Genomic DNA, 21,981 nt, shown 5'->3' with positions numbered 1-21,981 from the left:
ATAGATGCCTGGGATTCAACTGCAAAATTCTGACTCCTAGGCCTACATCTTTTAAGAGCTGAGTTGTGGTCTGCAACCAGAATGATGGGGAAAATGATGGAGTCACCAACCACTGCCCCCCACTGCTCCCCTCTCATCTCATTTTGTCCTATTCTTTCTTTCTCCTCTTCCCCACCTTTGACCTGGGGACACACAAGCACAATGGGCTTGGCTTGACCACATCAGGAACAACGCACCTATTTCATTGACTTTCCTGACACAGCCCCAAGAATTGAGGGCAACGGCAGGACTGGAGCCAGAAGTGGACCCGTTCACAGACCAGGACTTCAGAAGCATCTGATGCCTCCGCAGTGTTCACACATTGGAAAACTGAAGTCCAGAGAAAGGAAAGGTCTCTCGCAAAACCACATAACTACTATTAGAGTCAGATCCTCTGATTCTTAGTTCTGTGGTTTTTTCTGTGAAGTTTTTTGAATCCCTTCCACCCAAGCAGTCAAAATTGTGCTGCACCGGCAGTTCCTGTCTTGTTATCTATGTAGCTTCCCGACAGCCTGAAGCAAAGCCTTATTTCCTGTCAGGAGTATTATCCTAGAGAGGAAGCTTTGTGGATTAATGCGTTGGGCCTTCATGCTTTGTGTCTCCATCCTTTTCTGATTGTGCATTTCCTAATCTCATGATATAATCCAACCTGCTCCTCAAGGCCATGGAAGAGTGTGGCTTCAGCTCCGGCACAGGAAGCTGTTGTTAAACTGAGCTCGCCTGCCCTCTGCTGGCTCAACCGGTAGAAGACAACTTTATCTAAAATTTTATATTCATTCCTTCATTTACTTCCTTCACTAACTTTTTAAAGCACCCACGATTCAGAGAACACTCTGCTTGGTGCTAGGATCTTAAAGAAGCACTCAGAGAAGAATCTCTTTGTTTAAACATTTGATTATTGAACACTCTGTGATAGACACTGTGCTACTGATTCAGATGACTAAAACTCATTGTTTGGCTTTGAAAAGAGGTTGCAATCTTGTAAATTATTCAGATTATTGTCTAAGACCTAGAATCAAACAATTAGCATTAGAGGGAACTTCAGACCCTTTACAACCCATTTTAATCCTGTAGGCTTCCCAAATTCAGTCCAGTTCAGTTCAGTTGCTCAGTCATGTCCGACTCTTTGTGACCCCATGGACTGCAGCAGCCAGGCCTCCCTGTCCATCACCAACTCCTGGAGGTTACTCAAACTCATGTCCATCGAGTCGGTAATGCCATCCAGCCATCTCATCCTCTGTCATCCCCTTCTCCTGCCCCCAATCCCTCCCAGCATCAGGGTCTTTTCCAATGAGTCTTCACATGAGGTGGCCAAAGTACTGGAGTTTCAGCTTCAGCATCATTCCTTCCAATGAACACCCAGGACTGACCTCCTTTAAGATGGACTGGGTGGATCTCCTTGCAGTCCAAGGGACTCTCAAGAGTCTTCTCCAATACCACAATTCAAAAGCATCAGTTCTTCGGCACTCAGCTTTCTTCACATCCATACATGACCACTGGAAAAACCATAGCCTTGACTAGACGGACCTTTGTTGGCAAAGTAATGTCTCTGCTTTTGAATATGCTGTCTAGGTTGGTCATAACTTTCCTTCCAAGGATTAAGCATCAGGGGCAACCGAGAGTGCCAGGCTGTGATGGCGCAGGAATGGCTGAGAGGAGCTATCTCATATCTGAGGTCAGGGGCTGCGGCTGAGAGGAGCTACCCCACATCTGAGGGGTGGCAGCTGTGCGGGCTCAGGAGGGCCGAGAGAAGCTACTCCACGTTCAAGGTCAGGAGGGGCGACTCATTCAAGGTAAGGAGCAGCCATGAAGAGATACCCCACGTCCAAGGTAAGAGAAACCCAAGTAAGACGGTAGGTGTTGCCAGAGGGCATCAGAGGGCAGACACACTGAAACCATAATCACAGAAAACGCCAATCTGATCACAGGGACCACAGCCTTGTCTAACTCAATGAAACTAAGCCATGCCATGTGAGGCCACCCACGACAGGCGGGTCATGGTGGAGAGGTCTGACAGAATGTGGTCCACTGGAGAAGGGAATGGCAAGCCACTTCCCAAATTAGGTACACCTAATTAGGCTCCCCATACACAGGCACAGGGACTCCGGAAGTATTGGGAGAGGGCATGGGGCAGGAATTTTATTTCATTGAACAGCATTCTGCAACAAAGTTTCATAGAAACAGAAAGTTTAAGGCAGAAGCAAAGTTTGATGTGAAGAAAGCTGAGCGCCGAAGAATTGATGCTTTTGAATGTGGTGTTGGAGAAGACTCTTGAGAGTCCCTTAGACTGCAAGGAGATCCAACCAGTCTGTCCTAAAGGAGATCAGCCCTGGGTGTTCTTTGAAAGGAATGATGCTAAAGCTGAAACTCCAGTACTTTGGCCACCTCATGCAAAGAGTTGACTCATTGGAAAAGACTCTAATGCTGGGAGGGGTTAGGGGCAGGAGGAGAAGGGGACGACAGAGGATGAGATGGCTGGATGGCATCACTGACTCGATGGACATGAGTCTGAGAGAACTCCGGGAGATGGTGATGGACAGGGAGGCCTGGCGTGCTGCAATTCATGGGGTCGCAAAGAGTTGGACACGACTGAGCAACTGAACTGAACTGAACTGAACTGAAAGTTTGAAAACTGCAGTTTCTAATACAAACTGTCCTCTTAACATATAACTTGAATGTCCTCCAACCTCATGAACCTACACTCATAATTGATGTCAGTTTACAGATGGTCTCAGGCCTTATCACTTTTTGAATCTTCATAGCAGTGAAATCTCACTCCCTTTGCAAGGTGCCTTCAAGGAGGTCTCACCGGCATTGAAAATTCCCTCCTGTTCACGCTGTTGCTGCTGTGTTTGGACAGAGTTCCCTTGTTCCCAGATCACTGGCAACGTTGTGCCCAGAACCAAGGACACATGATTCTTGTATCCACTGCTCTCCCCATGACGCTGTTAAGTGCCAACTGGCATCTCTTACACCATCTCTTTCCAACTTTTGGCTGCATCTTACACAAGAAATGCATTATACATTACAGTGCAGTAGTGCGTGTATATACCTGAACATAGGCTTCTCAAAACAGTACTTTTCACTCTGGTATTTTCTGTTCTTTCCTAATTCTTTTTTTTCTTTAATGCCAGTTATCACCCATTAAATTAACTATGTGACCCAGTACTGAGACATAAACCAGTTTGAAAGGCTCTGCCTTGGGCCATGGCCCACTTGCCTGCCCTCTGCATGGACTTGGAATTCCCAGGCTGCATCTCTCCCTCTACTGTGAGACCCTAGTGGGGCACAAGCCACAGGCCCTGCCACTGGGGTGTTGGTGTTCACTTCTCTCCTCTGCTTTCTATAGTTTTAGAAGGTCTCATTGCTGTTTTAAAGCCAGGGGCCTATACTTGTTAAGCAACTTATATCCCTGCTTTTAAAGAAGCAGCAGTGTTTACTAACTGATGGGTTGAATGGTGGCTCCCCAAAAGTATGTCCACGTCTTAACCCCATACCCTGTGACTGTGACTTTATTTGGGGGAGGAGAAGAGGTCTTTGCTGTTATAAATAAATTTGCTGATGTCAAGATGAGATCATCCTGGATTATCTGTGTGGGCCCCAAATCCAAAGAGTATACTTATTATTAAAACATAATAATTTAAAGATCATTTAATATTCATCTAAATCTATATCAGTTATTTATAACTATCTTGTTCTAAGAGGCTTCGCTGATGGCTAAGTGTAAAGAATCTACCTTCCAATGCAGACACAGGTTTAATCCCTGGGTCGGGAAGACCTCTTAGAGAAGAAAATGTCAACCCAATCCAGTATCCCACAGACAGAGGAGCCTGGCAGGCTACAGTCCATGAGGTCACAAAAGAGTCGGACACAACTTCCGTACTAAACAACAATCTTGTTCTGATGAATATTCAAAGTAGTTTACAAGAGTAGACTTTTAAAATGCAACTTAGAAAGTAGAAACTTGAGGTTCAAGATGGTGAACTCAGCCCATGCCCCTATTTTGCAAACCTTCCAAACATTCCAAATTCCTCATTGACATAAATAAATGTGAAATAGGGAGAGAATGGGGTTTGGCTTCAAGCTGATACATGGGGAGATACACGAAAACAGTCCAAAGAATCAGAGTAAATGCCTCTCTCTCTCCTATGGACAAAGTTACTACAGGAAACAATAAAATAAACAGAGCAAAATCTCTTTAACTTACAGTCTCTACAAGATTTGTAAGGCTATTGCATCAATTTTTTATATTATATTATCAGATCAGATCAGATCAGATCAGTCACTCAGTCGTATCTGACTCTTTGCGACCCCATGAATCACAGCACGCCAGGCCTTCCTGTCCATCACCAACTCCCGGAGTTCACTCAGACTCACGTCCATCGAGTCAGTGATGCCATCCAGCCATCTCATCCTCTGTCGTCCCCTTCTCCTCCTGCCCCCAATCCCTCCCAGCATCAGAGTCTTTTCCAATGAGTCAACTCTTCGCATCAGATGGCCAAAGTACTGGAGTTTCAGCTTCAGCATCATTCCTTCCAAAGAAATCCCAGGGCTGATCTCCTTCAGAATGAACTGGTTGGATCTCCTTGCAGTCCAAGGGACTCTCAAGAGTCTTCTCCAACACCACAGTTCAAAAGCATCAATTCTTTGGCGCTCAGCCTTCTTCACAGTCCAACTCTCACATCCATACATGACCACAGGAAAAACCATAGCCTTGACTAGACAAACCTTTGTTGGCAAAGTAATGTCTCTGCTTTTCAATATGCTATCTAGGTTGGTCATAACTTTCCTTCCAAGGAGTAAGTGTCTTTTAATTTCTTGGCTGCAGTCACCATCTGTAGTGATTTTGGAGCCCCCAAAATTAAGTCTGACACTGTTTCCACTGTTTCCCCATCTATTTGCCATGAAGTGGTGGGACCGGATGCCATGATCTTCGTTTTCTGAATGTTGAGCTTTAAGCCAACTTTTTCACTCTCCACTTTCACTTTCATCAAGAGGCTTTTGAGTTCCTCTTCACTTTCTGCCATAAGGGTGGTGTCATCTGCATATCTGAGGTTATTGATATTTCTCCCGGCAATCTTGATTCCAGCTTGTGTTTCTTCCAGTCCAGCATTTCTCATGATGTACTCTGCATATAACTCTGCATATAATTTAAATAAACAGGGTGACAATATACAGCCTTGACGAACTCCTTTTCCTATTTAGAACCAGTCTGTTGTTCCATGTCCAGTTCTAACTGTTGCTTCCTGACCTGCATACAAATTTCTCAAGAGGCAGAGCAGGTGCTCTGGTATTCCCATCTCTTGAAGAATTTTCCACAGTTTATTGTGATCCACACAGTCAAAGGCTTTGATATAACGTAAAAGGAAGGAAAATTAGGTTGATAATGGTTTTTTTTTTTCCTATCTCAGTAAATTCCAGAAGACACTGAAAAAATACACACCAAGTTTTGAGAGAAAAAAAGATAAAAGATTGTGATAATAAAAATTAAAACTTGACCTATATATTTAGAGGGGATAAGAGCAGTACAAGGTCAATCACATACTCTTTCTCTCCCTGAAAATATTACTCACAAACATAAGAAAGGAAGAGAATAAATCAGAATAAAGAATTCAAAAGTACAGTGGGCTAGAATAAAGATGGTGAGGAGAAGTAAATCTATAATATTTAAGAGTTCAGTTCAGTGGCTCCATCGTGTCCGACTCTTTGCCACCCCATGGACTACAGCTCGCCAGGCCTTCCTGTCCATCACCAACTCCCGGAGTTTACTCAAACTCATGTTCATTGAGTCAGTGATGCCATCCAACCACCTCATCCTCTGTCGTCCCCTTCTCCTCCTGCCCTCAATCTTTCCCAGCATCAAGGTCTTGTCAAGTGAGTCAGCTCTTTGCATCAGGTGGCCAAAGTATTGGAGTTTCAGCTTCAATATCATCCTTCCAATGAACACCCAGGACTGATTTCCTTTAGGATTGACTGGTTGGAGCTCCCTGCAGTCCAAGGGACTCTCAAGAGTCTTCTCCAACACCACAGTTCAAAAGCATCAATTCTTTGACACTCAACTTTCTTTATAGTCCAACTCTCACATCCATACATGACTACTGGAAAAACCATAGCCTTGACTAGATGGACCTTTGTTGACAAAGTAATGTCTCTGCTTTTGAATATGCTATCTAGGTTGGTCATAACTTTTCTTCCAAGGAGTAAGCATCTTTTTATTTCATGGCTGCAGTCACCATCTGCAGTGACTTTGGAGCCCAAAAAACTAAAGTCTGCCACTATTTCCACTGTTTCCCCATCTATTTGCCATGAAGAGATGGGACCAGATGCCATGGCCTTTGTTTTTTGAATGTTGAGTTTTAAGCCAACCTTTGCACTCTCCTCTTTCACTTTCATCAAGAGGCTCTTTAGTTCTTCATCACTTTCTGCCATAAGGGCAATGTCATCTGCATATCTGAGGTTATTGATATTTTTCCCAGCAATCTTGTTTCCAGTTTGTGCTTCATCTAGCCCAGCGTTTCTCATGATGTACTCTGCATATATTCCAGAGTAGATTCTTCAGTTAATATTATGAAACATAATGCATTTGTCTGACTTAATTCTTGAAAGAAAATGTATGAGCTATAAACTATTTTATTAATTTAGTTATAGAATACTAGACTATTCTAATAAAACTGGAAATCCAAGTTAACAGGAAAGAAGGTATGTGAAATTCTTCCCCACCAACCAAAAGAAATAAGAGTTTATGAATCTTTCTTGAAATAGATATAAGAATGTGGATGAAAATATAGTAATATTTCCTAAAAATATAAATATACTCAGAAGAATAGACATTTGTTGTATAACTTTCTAGGGGAAAATGATTTTTTAAAGTTGAACAGTACTGTAAAATAAGTTTTTAAAGAATTAAGAAGTGGGAGGGAGGCTCAAAAGGAGGGGATATATATGACTTATAGCTGATTCATGTTGTACAGCAGAAACTAACACAACATTGTAAAGCAATTGCTGTTGTTCTTGTTTAGTCACTAAGTCATGTCTGACTCTTTTGCAATCCCATGGACTGTATCCCACCAAGTTCCTCTGTCCATGGGACTTCCTAGGCAACAATACTGGAGTGGGTTGCCATTTCCTCCTCCAGAGGATTTTCCTGACCCAAGAACTGAACCTTCATCTACTGCATTGGCAGGTGGATTCCGTATTGCTGAGCCACAAAGGAAGCCCCTGCAAAACAACTATCTCCCAAATAAGAAAATCTTTTAAATGCCAAAAAAAGAATTAAGAGGTGATAAAACAAATAATTTTATATGTGATGCTTTTCTCCCTAAACTACAAATGCTTTTTGTAGTTTTGCTTTTCTAACTAAACAAGTATATTCTATTTCATTTTTATTCTAAGACTTAGAAACACCCATTTTCAATTTCCAAATTCTTAAATTTTATGTGGTCCACTGGAGAAGGGAATGGCAAACCACTTGAGTATTCTTGCCTTGAGAACCCCAAGAACATTATGAAAAGGCAAAAAGAGGACACTGAAAGATGAATTCCCTGGGTCGGTAGGTGCCCAATATGCTACTGGAGATCAGCAGAGAAATAACTCCAGAAAGAATGAGGAGACAAAGCCAAAGCAAAAACAATACCCAGTTGTGGATGTGACTGCTGATGGAAGTAAAGTCCAATGCTGTAAGAGCAATATTGCATAGGAACCTGGAATGCTAGGTCCATAAATCAAGGCAAATTGGAAGTGGTCAAACAGGAGATGGCAAGAGTGAACAATGACATTTTAGGAATCAGCGAACTAAAATGGACTGGAATGGGTGAATTTAACTCAGATGACCATTATGTCTACTACTGTGGGCAAGAATCCCTTAGAAGAAATGGAGTAGCCATCATAGTCAACAAAAGAGTCCAGAATGCAGTACTTGGATGCAATCTCAAAAATGACAGAATTAGCTCTGTTCATTTCCAAGGCAAACCATTCAATATCACAGTAATCCAAGTCTATGCCCCAACCAGTAATGCTGAAGCTGAAGTTGAACGGTTCTGTGAAGACCTACAAGACCTTTTAGAACTAACACCCAAAAAAGATGTCCTTTTCATTATAGGGGACTAGAATGCAAAAGTAGGAAGTCAACAAATACCTGGAGTAACAGGCAAATTTGGCCTTGGAGTATAGAATGAAGCAGGGCAAAGGCTAATAGAGTTTTGCCAAGAGAACGCACTGGTCATAGCAAACACCCTCTTCCAACAACACAAGAGAAGACTCTACACATGGACATCACCAGATGGCCAACACCAAAATCAGATTGATTATATTCTTTGCAGCCAAAGATGGAGAAGCTCTATACAGTCAGCAAAAACAAGACCAGGAGCTGACTGTGGCTCAAATCATGAACTCCTTATTGCAAAATTCAGACTTAAATTGAAGAAAGTAGGGAAAGCCACTAGGTCACTAAGGTAAGACCTAAATCAAATCCCTTATGATTATACAGTGGAAGTAACAAATAGATTCAAGGGATTAGATCTGATAGAGTGCCTGAAGAACTATGGACAGAGGTTCGTGACATTGTACAGGAGGCAGAAATCAAGACCATCCCCAAGAAAAAGATGTGCAAAATGGTTGCAGAGGAATCCTTACAAACAGCTGTGAAAAGAAGAGAGACAAAAGGCAAAGGAGAAAAGGAAAGATATACCCATTTGAATGCAGAGTTCCAAAGAATAGCAAGGAGAGATAAGAAAGTCTTCCTCAGTGATCACTGCAAAGAAATAGAGGAAAACAATAGAATAAGAAAGACTAGAGATCTCTTCAAGAAAATTAGAGATACCGAGGGAAGATTTCATGCAAAGATGGGCTCAATAAAGGACAGAAATGGTATGGACCTAACAGAAGCAGAAGATATTAACATGAGGTAGCAAAAATACACAGAAAAACTATACAAAAAAGATCTTCAAGACCCAGATTATCACGATGGTCACTACCTAGAGCCAGACACCCTGGAATATGAAGTCAAGTGGGCCTTAGAAAGCATCACTACAAACAAAGCTAGTGGAGGTGATGGAATTCCAGTTGAGCTATTTCAAATCCTAAAAGATGATGCTATGAAAGTGTTGTGCTCAATATGCCAGCAAATTTGGAAAACTCAGCAGTGGCCACAGGACTGGAAAAGGGCAGTTTTCATTCCAATCCCAAAGAAAGGCAATGCCAAAGAATGCTCAAATTACTGCATAGTTGCACTCATCTCACATGCTAGTAAAGTAATGCTCAAAATTCTCCAAGCCAGGCTTCAGCAATATGTGAACCGTGAACTTCCAAATGTTCAAGATGGATTTAGAAAATGCAGAGGAACCAGAGATCAAGTTTCCAATATTTGTTGGATCATCGTAAAAGCAGAGAGTTCCAGAAATATATCTACTTCTGTTTTATTGTCTGTGCCAAAGTTTTTGACTGTGTGGATCACAACAAACTGTGGAAAATTCTTCAAGAGATGGGAATATCAGACCACCTGACCTGCCTCCTGAAAAATCTGTATAAAGGTCAAGAGGCAACAGTTAAAACTCGACATGGAACAACAGACTGGTTTCAAATCAGGAAAGGAGTACGTCAAGGCTGTATGTGGTCACCCTGCTTGTTTAACTTATATGCAGAGTAAATCATGAGAAATATTGGACTCAATGAAGCACAAGCTGGAATCAAGATTGCTGGGAGAAATATCAATAACCTCAGATATGTAGATGACACCACCCTTATGGCAGAAAGTGAAGAAGAACTAAAGAGCCTCTTGATGAAAATGAAAGAGGAGAGTGAAAAAATTGGGTTGAAATTCAACATTCAGAAAACTAAGATCATGACATCTGCTTCCATCACCTCATGGCAAATAGATGGGGAAACAGTGGAAATAGTGGCAGACTTTAGTTTTTTGGGCTCCAAAATCACTGCAGATGGTGACTGCAGCCATGAAATTGAAAGACGCTTAGTCCTTGGAAGAAAAGCTATGACCAACCTAGACAGCATATTCAAAAGCAGAGATATTACTTTGCTAACAAAGTCCATCTAGTCAAGGCTATGGTTTTTCCAGTAGTCATGTATGAATGTAAGAGTTGGACTATAAAGAAAGTTGAGTGTCAAAGAATTGATGCTTTTGAACTGTGGTGTTGGAGTGCTAGGAGATCCAACCAGTTCATTCTAAAGGAGATCAGTCCTGAATGTTCATTGGAAGGATTGATGCTGAAGCTGAAACTCCAATACTTTGGCCACCTGATGCGAAGAGCTAACTCATCTGAAAAGACCCTGATGCTGGCAAAGATTGAAGGCAGGAGGAGAATGGGATGACAGAGGATGAGGCAGTTCAATGGCATCACTGACTCAATACACATGAGTTTGAGCAAGCTCTGGGAGTTGGTGATGGACAGGGAGGCCTGGTGTGCTGTGGTCCATGGAGTCGCAAAAAGTGGGACGCCACGGAGAGAGTGGACTGACAGAACTGAGCTGTTTAATTTTCTCAGTTAAGTTTCTCACAGGAAAAAATCTTTTTCTGCACAGTTTTGTCTTATTTTTTGTTAATTGAGATATCTGTGTACCCCATGGATAAAGAAGAGATATATCATGTCTTTGCTGATGTTCCTCAGCCAAAAGACCATCAGAAACACATGTGTCACTGAACAAAGTTGAATTGCAAAGAGTGAGAATGCCCTTGGCAACCATGAAGCATCTCAGCAAGACGGTTTACAAAGGACACACTCTAGCACTGGGGCTGGAGTCAGGTTGGGGGAGGATCACGTAAAAGACTTTGCTCTGGTTTAGATGTTGGTAGAAAGTGGAGAAAATTTTATGATTAGAAATCTCAATGGTTCCTATCTAGACAGTGAGAAGACAGACAGGAGCAAGGCTGAAGTTGTGACTGGTAAGATAGCAGCCAATATCATATTGGCCAGAATAGGAGGTTGTTAGTCATTTTTGTGTTTTAGACCATGTTTGTGCTCTTATTCATATTCAAATGAGACGACAGAGCGGTCTTCTTTTTTTGTTGTTTTAATTTATTTGACCATGCTGAGTCTTAGTTGTAGCATCTTTATTGTAGAATCTTTGCTGCCATGTTCAGGCTCTTAGTTGTGGCATGCAAGATCTAGTTTTCTGACCAGGGATTGAACCCAGGCTCCCTGCATTGGAAGCATGAAGTCTTGGCCACTGGACCATCAGGGCAGTCCCCTTATGCTTGCCTTGATCTAGCAAGGCATACCAGAGTAGTCTAGTCTGAAACTGCTGCTCTGTGGAGTTATGCTCAACAGGAGAGCACTCGGGCCATCTGTGAATGCCAGGCTGGCTCCCAGGGGTGTTTTTCTCTTTCTCATCTTTTATGCAAACACTTTGATATATGAACACACACATATGCACACATAATCCAAAGTTTTATATATTTTATTTTATCAGGGACATTTATTTTTATTTAATGAATCTATTAAATGTATATAAAGAATGTGGATATATGCATATTTAAATCATAAGAAGGTAATTCACCTTCAATGTAGAAACAAACAGAAAGGAATAAAAAAGCAAAATGGAAAATCAGCTGTACTCCAATTGTTCGCAACTGAATTGAAAAAACATGAACAATTAGGACCAGAAACAAACTGCTATTTTCACTGATTATTAAATTAGTTAATTGACTTTATTTTCAGCATTGAATAAATAAAGGTTTCTGTGTTGTTTGAGCAAAGTTGTTACTTTTATGACTTGCAGCCCAGATTCTCATGACCTACGGTACACCTGAAGAGATCATTTATTGCTGTATCTAAAGATAAGAAATGAGGCTATTCTAGCTCCTTGAGTGAGAAGAAAACATGGACGGAGAAAGATCAGAATGAGGAGGAAAACTGAATGCTACTTTAATACATAAAGGCACCTAAGATAAAATATGTAGGCATTCAAATGTTTCTAGAAGACACAAGGGTAGGATTACGGTTCAGCACTATTTTTTTTTTTATATTTGCTTTTAAAGACAAGTTCTAAAAATGGTAATAAAATGTGTCTTATGCTCCTTGCTCTCACTCCTTACTTGAGCCAAAAGAGCTGTCTTTACCCAACTCCAACCCTCCTTGCTTTTCTGCCTCTTTCTAGCCAGGGTGCCTAGCTTCCTCTTGGGCTCCATCCTGCCCTCTTCTGGTAGCTGGTTGCTTATTCTTCCTGAGCGTAAAATAAGCTCTGTCTTTGCTGCTGCTGCTGCTAAGTTGCTTCATTCGTGTCCAACTCTGTGCGACCTCAGAGATGGCAGCCCACCAGGCTCCCCCGTCCCTGGGATTCTCCAGGCAAGAACACTGGAGTGGGTTGCCATTTCCTTCCCCAATGCATGAAAGTGAAAGTAAACCTGCTCAGTCGTGTCTGACTCTTAGCGACCCCATGGACTGCAGCCCACCAGGCTCCTCCATCCATGGGATTTTCCAGGCTAGAGTACTGGAGTGGGTGCCATTGCCTTCTCCAAGCTCTGTCTCTAGGTCTCCCTTTTGCTTTTTCTAATTTATTTACTTATTTTTGGCTGTGCTGGGTCTTTGTTGCTTCGCTCGGGCTTTTCTCTAGCTGCGGCAAGTGGCGGCTACTCTTCAGCTGCAGTGTGCAGGCTTCTCACTGAGGTGGCTTCTCTTGTTAGGGAGCATGAGCTCTACAGCATTTAGGCTTCAGTAGCTGTGGCTCACAGGCTCTAGAGTTCAGGCTTTGTAGTTGTGATGCATGGGCTTAGTTGCCCAAAGGCATGTGGAATCTTCCTGGAGCAGGGATTGAACTTGTGTCCCCTGCATTGGCAGGTGGATTCTCAACCACTGAATAACCAGGGAAGTTCATGGGTGTTCTTTTTTGTTCACTTAGCATGGGATGCCCTTAGCTCCCTCTGAGACCCACCCTTGACTCCCTGACCACTTCTATAAAATATACCCCTGCATGACTGGTCTAAGAAACCATCCCTAACTCCTTATCCCCAGGTATGACTAAAATTGTCCCTTTCCTAGCACTGACTAGCACACGTTGTGAGCCCTCCAAGTTAGCGACTATGTCTAATTATCTTTGTGACCCAAGAACTTAGGACTACCACGAATGAAACAGACCACAGCAGACAGATGTTTACTTATGGATGAAAATGGAAGGATAACAGTTGTATAACCATATAATATACTCCATGTAGTTTTTCCTGGGTTGGTAATGGGTCTGCATTGACTCACTCCACTGTGCTGTTAGACTAGTGCCTAGAGATCCTGAGTCTTAGCACAAATTTTTTTCCACGCCTCACTGTCCTTTTCATCAGATACTCTGCAAACAACCGCCAACCAGCAATTAATGAAAGCCAGGTATACTGACTTCGTGGTGTGAAAATAGCAGAAAGAGACACACAGGGGTTACAGTGCACTGACTTCTTGCAACACCTATAACACAGATGCTGTTACAGGGTATAAAAGAATTAATAAAGAAAACAGGAATAAGAAGACAGCCTCTTTTGACAGGCCACATGGGCTTCATGAGAGATGAGGAACAAATATCCACTCCCCATCACAGGGACAAACGTCCGTGCCCACAGGGTTAATTTCACACCAAGTATCTGAGAAAGTTCTCTCCTAAACCTCTTGTCAGCCAAACTAGCAGGCAATTTTTGCACATTTTTCAGACATTTCTGCTTCCAGGTTTTAGAACTCGGACTCTGACTCCCCACCCACCCTACCCCCGCTCCACCACCTTCAGGTCCAGCTGTCATCTGAATGTTCGTGGGTGCCTCTGCCCTCTGGCAAAGTGCTGTGGTCTTTGTCCAGGATCTGAGCTGAGTCTCAATATATATAATAAATATAATATATTGAGCCCAAATGGGCTTATTTAGCTCTTTATTTCTTGGAATCCTGGGTTCTGTAACAAACTAACCAGCTCACAAACTGGACATCTCACTAAGCCTGTTTTCCCCCTGGAAGTGTGGATAATCATAGTGCCTAGTTCACGGGCTGTTACTAAGGGGAGATTGGAAATACTAGCTGACATGAAGTCTGCATTCCCTTTACTTCCAGCTGGGGTATCACAATACATGAGACGCACAGGATTGCTCTCGGTGGGAACAAAGGTGTGGTAGAGAATACTGCAGCAACAAGACAGGAATTTAGTCAGTCAACCATCCTGATTAAGCAGTGACTTTGTGTCAGGTCCTGGGGATGAAAAGCAAGAGACAGTGGGGGACAGGCACACATGCAAATGGTGACAATATGCAAAATTCAGTAGCAGAGGTGGCTTCAAAGGGTGAGGTCCTGGCCTCTCCTGGGGCTTAGCACAGCACCTCACACACAGAAAATGATTATAACAGCAAGTGTTTCTTGAGTCCTCCTCAGTAAATGATACGTATTATGAGTATCTGGAAATGAGGTGCGGCTGGCTAATGAGAGTTTCATCCATTAGCAGGAAAGAGGGTAAGCAAGAGAATGACTCAACCATGTAGATTATTAGAAAGTTACCCCGGGATAGTGGTAGTGTGGAGGGTGGGCTATGGGCTGTGGGGGAGGCTACAGCCATGATGATAATGAAGGAGACTACAGAGGCAAGGCATACAAATGATGAGTTTAGGTAGCAGTAAACAGGAAGAAAAGCAAGAAGATCAACCCTGGAAGTACTTGGGAAGAGCAATCAACAGGGCATGGTGACCAATTTGTCCAGGGTGGGGAAGGGTGGTACAAGAGGTCAGGAGATAAATACCAGGTTTCTAAAACAGGAGGAGCAAATTTGGATGGCAGAATGATGAGATCAGCTTTGGTCATGCTGAGGCAACTCCTGGTGGAAAGGTCAATTGATCTGGAGATCTGGAGTTCAGTAGAAATTGTTAGAGAATCGATAAGAGCCAGAAGTTCATATGTAGTGAAAACCTAAAGCATGGGGGATGTATATAATAGAAAATCAGCAGAGCGAGAGAATCCCGGGGAATGTAAGGGATGCTGAGAGAAAGAATGCCATAGCAGCAGAGAGGAAACAGAGATAGGAGACTAAGGAGCAAATGCTGACCTGGAACCTTCAAGGAGGGAGAGCAAAAGGCAGCAGTGAGACAGAGATGGTTTGGCAATGGGGTGCAGGGTGACAGTTTTAAGGACATGGAAATGAGACTTCCAAGAATTAAGGAGGACAAATATAACCTACTCTTTGAGAAACATGTCTTTGAGGGAATTTTTTAAAATACCTGGTAGTAGTTAGAGGGGATGTGAAGTTGGGGAAGTTTCATTTGAGTTAAATATGAAGAAGATACAGGTGTACTTATAATACTGAAAAGAAGAAATTGCTAAAGGAGAAGACGTTCATCTCAAATTTTCCCCAGATCTCGTCTCATTTCATCTGCTCTATTCCCCTCACCCACTCCATTTTTAGTGGCTCTTCAACCCCCAGGCCCACCTCAGAGGCTCTACCTTTGTTGATCCACCTGAGGCCTGAGTCTCCCCCTGACGCAATCTCAGCAGTCTAGCCCTAACCTCACACACCACACCTCACACACCACAGTTTCAGTAATAGATGCTGCTGGTACTGCTTTATCGAGCTGGGAACAGTTGGAGACCTCAGGAAACCTCATGATTCCTGGACTGCCATGTTCATCTTCCCAGGAGCCACCTCATGTCTGCGACTGAGCAACACCCCTGAGGCACATGCTCTGCAGAGGCCCAGGCCCAGCTGAGCCTCCTCTGTGACTGGAAGAGGTAAATACAACCCCACATGCCCGCTAGTTTACAAATGCACCAGCCTGAACTTTTCCTGTGCCTCTACTGCACCCAGTCGAAGAAATGTCGATTTCCCCAGACAGCCTAGCTCTCTGCTCCTGCAGGTCCATGGAGGAATCTGGACAAGTCACCGGAAGCCCTCTGCCAAAGCCAGAGAAGGGTAATGCCAGCCTGCACATAAGTGTACAGGTGACAGCAGTGCCCACAGCAGCCCATCTTTGGAATCACGTCCAGACAAACACACTACCTTGAACTCCCATCTTCAGTTTGCAGGCCCTACTTGGGGCAGAAGCTCTAAAGGTGAGCTATAGAAAGGTGTGAATGTCACGAAACTACTCAGAGTGTGAATGGCAGAGTTTCTTCTCCTATTCCAGATAATAATAAGCAGAGGGTTATCTGATACCAGATCATGAATCAAATCATCCAAGTCACAGCTATGCCTGAGAGGACAGATAAAGCAAATGCGTTCTCTCTCGGGGGCAATCTCGTGGACTGGGCAGGGGGGAGAGGCCGGCAGACAGGCGCTGTCTCCAGTGTTCGTGTGTCCCCCTGGTCATTGCCTGCCCTAAACGGAGGTACACAGCCCCACTGTCACCTGGAGGATTCACGTCCCCAGATCTGCCTCACCTGCCCTTTCCCTCAGCATCCCCGGCATTTAGAACAGCTATAGACTCTTCTACAAGGTATTTCCATACAGGATGGCAATATCACACATCATACTGCATCACATGTAAACAGTGGTGCCACAGCTCACATACTTCTACAGAGCACAGGAATACATTCTCCCAAGTCCCAAACCAACACACACACACAAACACACACACACATACACAGAGCCATCACTTGCGGTGAACGTTTACAAGGCCTCCTTCCCAGGAAATAAATTTAGGTAACACTGGGATTCAAGAATTCCAGTCAACTGACAGAGCGCAGAGGATACATATTTATTTGTGTATCTGTACCCCACCACCTGTCCCTGTCCCCAGAAGGCTTCAGACTGCAGATACTTTAAACCTGTACCCACCTCTTATTTTATGAGACCACATACACTGACATGCGAAGTCCAAATTCTAGACAAATACTATTCAGTAGAAGTTTCTGTGAACATGTTCTATATCTGCACAGTACCACTAGCCACTAAGTCCTTGATATTTGGCTGGTACAACTGAGGAACTGAATTTTTCATTTTATTTTAATTAATTTAAACTTAGCCACGTATGGCTAATGACTAACAGTATTGGACAGTGCAGTTCTAAATAATTCCAGCCAAGCAGGCTCTAGCATCAGAGTTAAAAAAAAAAAAAAAGGTGTCTTTCAGAATGGTGGGAGCTGGCTCTCCAGGAGAGGGACAGGGTGAAGACACATTGAATATTGATTGAAGATGCCTTGAGTGGAGCCACAGCCCGCCCCAGAGGCAACCATGGTGGGATGCTCAGAAGCAACTGAAGATGACCTTGAGAATCAGGCAGGGACAAGACGACCCAAGGGGGTCCTAAGGGGATATGGCATATGGAAATGAAGCAGAATAAGGGGTAGAGGTGGAGGTGGAGGGAGGGGCTGCCCACTGTGAGATAAGTACTAACACCAGACGTGGAGAGAGTTCTAAATCCACCTTAGACCCTTCTCCCCATGCTCCCATCACTGTGAGTTTTAATGGAAGGATTATTAAATACCTCCTGGAGCAACTTTCATTCTGCAGGGTAATAAACTGAGGTCCAGAGAGGTAACTGGGCTGTCCAGCGTCATAAACTGAATCTGTAGCAGAAGCAGGACCAGAACTGCACTCCCTGCATCCCCACTCTCATCCCCACGAGCCCTCCCCCACCCTCAACCAGCTGCACTAAAGGAAGGTCGACCTTCGGAAGGAGAACTGCAGATAGACAATGAGCAGACAGAGGGAGGCCCAGAAGAGGCACCAGCGAAGGGAGAAGAAGTTGTAGCCGGATCCCTCCTGGGCCCTTGACTTGGAGGCACCGGAGAAGGTCGCCTCCTCCTCTAGCAGCTTCTCGCTGGGCTTCCAGTGCACAATGCCCTCCTGGCAGGCCTCGCAGAACTCGCTGCGGTGCGGCCCGCTATCTGGGCGGCTGGCCACGTGGATGCGGTACTGGCCGCCGTCCTCGTCGTAGCACTGCTCGCGCAGGCTGGTGATGAGGTTGTCCACCAGGTTCTCGATGTTCTCCTCCAGCATGCTCGACTCGTCCAGCCGCGCCGTGCCGCACTCATAGCACAGCTGCTTGAAGACGCGCATGCGCACCGAGCCCGCCCGCTGGGCGCGGTCCAGGTACATGTGGTAGAGGATGACCACGTTGGCTGACTGCCAGGTATGCCAGCACCAGGTGCAGTGGAACCTGCGGGGAAGAGAGACAGGGATGGACAAGGTGGGCCTCCCTTCCCGACAGCCCTCCTGGAGGAGACTGGAAAGGAAGGGCACTGGGTGCCTGGGCCTGGAAGTCAAGGTGGAGTATTTACTGCCCCCTGGGTACATTAGTGCCTGAGCCTGCGTCTCTGCCTCCTCTTGGAGAACTCCCCTGGGCCTAGGACAGCATCCTCATAAGCCAGACACCGGAGCCATCTGGCCTCCAGCATTGCTCTCCAGCCTACCTCCTGTGTACCCTCCCTTGGTCTGACATGGGTCTGGATGCTGCCCAGGGTCACTCTCGCCAGTGTGGACCTTATTTTTCACCTGTGAAATGCAGGATAATTGTGCCCAATAAGAATCCTCCTGCTCATCCCTCTCATGACTCTGATAAAGGGGATGACCACACATCTCACTCATGCATCCTGTCTGCTCTGGGGCAAAGACTTGCCTCTAGCTGTCTCAAACACAGAACACAGAGAATTCACAGGACAGGCAGGCAGATGGGTGAGATGGGCCAGCAGGCGGAAGACTATAGAGTTTGGTCCATGCACTTTCACAAAGGGCACTCTCCTGTCCCTTGACAGATCATCCTTAGATCCCAATCCAGGGCTGCAGCAGAGGTTGGGAAGGTGTATTCTGGTTTGCAAACCCCTCCACACACATATACACACATGTAGATTTATGTACACACAGGCCCTCCACACACATATACACATCACATTTATATACACACTGGCTGCTTTGTCTAACCAGGCCCCTTTGGGTTTTGGCCTCAGGAAATACAAGGGAAGTGGCCTGGGACTCATATGGCTTAGGCTTCATCTCAGCTCTCCCCAGTGCTTGCACATCTTCAATGACAGAGAACTCATTACTGCCAATGGCAATTCCTTCCATCCCTGACATAGAGCTCTTCCAGGGCCCTGTCCTTGAGGCTGTATGGCAGTATTGGGTCCACTGAGTTGCGTCTGCCTTCACTGCTGACCCTCTCCAAGACCCCTGTAAATAGCCCTGAAGGACCTCTGATGAAGAACTCAGTTCAGTCCAACAGGTCCTGCACAGCACCTACTGTGATGCCAAGCACCACGCAGCCCAGACTGTGGAATGGAAATGAAGCCAAGCATGGCCCCAAACCCTAGGGCCCACAGACAGCACAAGCGCAGCACAGGATCCAGTGCAGCCTGAGGCAGGGTTGTCAGGCCAGAGCGTCTTCATTGGCCCTGAGCCAGCAGGGAGTGTCCGCCTCCATCCTGCCTCCCCGTGCTAGGCCAGAGCTGCTTGGCAGCAGGGTTACTGAGTCCCAACACTTATAGGTAGGGCAAGTCTCTGTGCAGAATATGCACAAGGGTGATGCTTCTCCAACACTGCCTGAGGCCAACTGGAAGCCAGGAGTAGGATCAGCTGAGCCCTGAGGCGAGAGGAGCCACGAGCCTGTGGAGCTCAGCCTCCAACCTGCTGGGCCCCTGCACCTGAGTTTCCAGCCCTTCCACCCCTCCCACTTGCCAACTCGGAGCTTCACATTGTCAGTCTCCTCCTTCTGCACCTTTTAAAATCAAGCCAATCCGGAGATCTTTCCCCTCCCTCAAGCCAGACCTCAGGTCTTATATCTCAAAGTACTGGAGCCAGGAGGAGGGAAACTTTGGATCATCTAGTCAGCCTTTCATTTCACGAAAAGAGAGCCCTCTGCACACACGCAGCTAGTCAGAGACGGAGCTGGGGCCCAGCTGATAACAGGTGCCCATCAGATGTGTCTTGCGGGGGTTTAAGTTGAAATGAGCCAATTAACCCCTGCCTCTCTGTCTTTGGTCCTAGTCGGGATCATGCTAACATTTGCAGGTTTGGGGGAAGGAGTTCAAGTGTAAGCTCTCCACCCACAGCCTGCCTCCTTCTGTCCCACCTCCAGTGCCACAAGGAACTCCACAGGCAAGCAAGCATGTGTGAACAGCCCAAGCTGTGTGTCCAGGTTCTGTTTACACCCCCAGAACACAGCCACCACCCAGGGAAGAGTCCCACATCAACCCTGGAGATGAGCTTGAGGCAGTTTGGGCAGGGCATTCTGTTGGCCCCAACCCCAACCGTGATCTAGAAGAGGGAGAGGCAAGTGGACTTCAGATGCATGTGTCCTCTTGACCCAGGGACCCCTTGCTGTATGAAAGACATGGAGCTCCTATACCGTATGCAATGCTGTGCCCTGAGGACCTACTGAAGTGAAGTGAAGTCACTCAGTCGTGTCCAACTCTTTGCGACCCCATGGACTGTAGCTTACCAGGCTCCTCTGTCCATGGGATTTTCCAGGCAATAGTACTGGAGTGGATTGCCATTTCCTTCTCCAGCATATCTTCCCAACCCCGGGATGGAACCTGGGTCTCCCGCATTGTAGACAGACGCTTTACCATCTGAGCCACCAGGGAAGTCACTGAGGATCTACTGAACTCCTGCCCAAAGATCTTTTTGTCACAGACCTGTAGGTAAAAGAGCTGGAAGAGATTTGATTGATCACTTCAGGCCCACTCTCTGGTTTTGCAAATGTGAAAACGAAAACTACACAGGGAAAAGGATTTGCCCAAATTCACAGTTGTTAGCTTCAAAGCCAGTTTCTAGAGCTTAGCAGGTGAACAATAAATGCTTTTGTATTCAAATCTGATTTCATTGAGTTGACTGCACAGACCTAGGACCAGAAAGAGCTAAGGCTTTCCCCAATGGACCACATGGCTGCCTCCGCTTTGTTCCTACCAATCTTTAAGAAATCAGGAACATGTGAAAACATTTAAAATGTCAGAGACTGCAGGAGCATTGAAGAATCACAGCTCTTTACTATGGAAAATGCAGACCTAGAGACAGAATACAACTTGCTAGGAGCATTCAGGGAGTTAGTGGTATAGCTGGGATTAGAATCAAAGCTGGTTCGACCCACCTGGCAGTTCCTTCTCTGGCCTCTAACCTCTAATCTGAGTTGACCCTAGAATTGGGCTCCATGCATCTCTGCCTCCTCTTGGAAGGTGCCCCCGGGCTGTGCCACAGGGCTCCCCACAGCCCTTCACACCCCACCTCTTACCTGCCTGAGGCATGCTGCTCCAGGTACTGCTTCCAGCCAGGAGCCAGCTCGTTGGGCTTGAGGTTGGGGTCTATGATGAGCTCCCAGCTGTCAGCTGGTTTGGCCACCTCCATCTTCTCATAGAAGACTTTCTTCCATTCACAAGTGGTCAGGCTGGTGCACATGGTCCTGTTGGCAGAGCTGGGAGTTTGAGCTCAACCTGAGCGAGAACACAGAAAACAGCCAGGTGGTGCAGAGCAGTACAATCTCTGAAGCCTGGAAAGCTTCCTTGTCAGGACCAGAAGGAAACAGGACCCAGCAACCTCCTTTGTCACCCTGGTACCTGTTGCCATGGCAGCTGAGGCCAGGGCTGGGGAAGAGGGAAGTCCCAAAGGGGAGTCCCAGGGCCCTGAGCTAGGCTGGGGATGCAGGGCTGGGCAGTGATGCAAGGGCAGTGAGCAGGGTAGGGGCTGAGCCCCGGACCACACTCACCCAGGCTTCCCAGGTCTCCAGGAGGCAAGGATGATTTGGTGATTCTGTTTCACCCCGACCAGTCTTCCAGGCATTCTCCACTTCATGTACTATGGTGACTGGGACACCCTAGGGGACCACAGAGAAACGAGGGACTGGGAAATGCAGCGCCTACGGCACCCACATCCCCTGATGTGCTGGAACCATCATTTACCACGTACCAAGCACTAGCTGCTTGACCTGTGCTCTGGCCAAGGCAGGGATTACCCCCGCTGCTTCACCCAGATCAGGAGGCTGAGGTTTATATACCTCCAAGTGGCTCATCCATGAGCCAGATTCAGCTCCACCAAACCCAAACCTATATGTTCATTTTG

At 45.6% G+C, this 21,981-nt stretch overlaps 1 protein-coding gene across 1 annotated transcript; it reads right to left on the bottom strand.

Annotated features, from left to right (window-relative positions):
• Window positions 1-16,872: 16,872 nt before the first annotated feature.
• On the bottom strand, window positions 16,873-21,321 carry RTP2 (receptor transporter protein 2). The gene is made up of 2 exons (XM_061428714.1): window positions 21,158-21,321; window positions 16,873-18,094 (listed from the first exon to the last, which is right to left on the bottom strand). The coding sequence occupies exons 1-2, from the start codon at window positions 21,319-21,321 to the stop codon at window positions 17,587-17,589; spliced, it is 672 nt and encodes a 223-aa protein (XP_061284698.1). The 3' UTR covers window positions 16,873-17,586.
• Window positions 21,322-21,981: the final 660 nt, after the last annotated feature.

The sequence above is a fragment of the Bos javanicus genome, chromosome 1 (genome assembly GCF_032452875.1).
Source record: "Bos javanicus breed banteng chromosome 1, ARS-OSU_banteng_1.0, whole genome shotgun sequence".
NCBI classification, from domain to species: domain Eukaryota; kingdom Metazoa; phylum Chordata; class Mammalia; order Artiodactyla; family Bovidae; genus Bos; species Bos javanicus.
The sequence above is the reverse complement of the archived record's forward strand: the minus strand, read 5'-3'. Positions and strand labels throughout refer to the sequence as shown.

Bases quoted from the DNA above. Each gene is read 5' to 3' on its own strand.
- RTP2 (XM_061428714.1), bottom strand. From the start codon at position 21,321: ATGTGCACCAGCCTGACCACTTGTGAATGGAAGAAAGTCTTCTATGAG. The intron at 18,095-21,157 runs GTAAGAGGTGGG...TCTTCCCCGCAG, and splicing joins GAGCAGCATGCCTCAGGCAG to GTTCCACTGCACCTGGTGCT.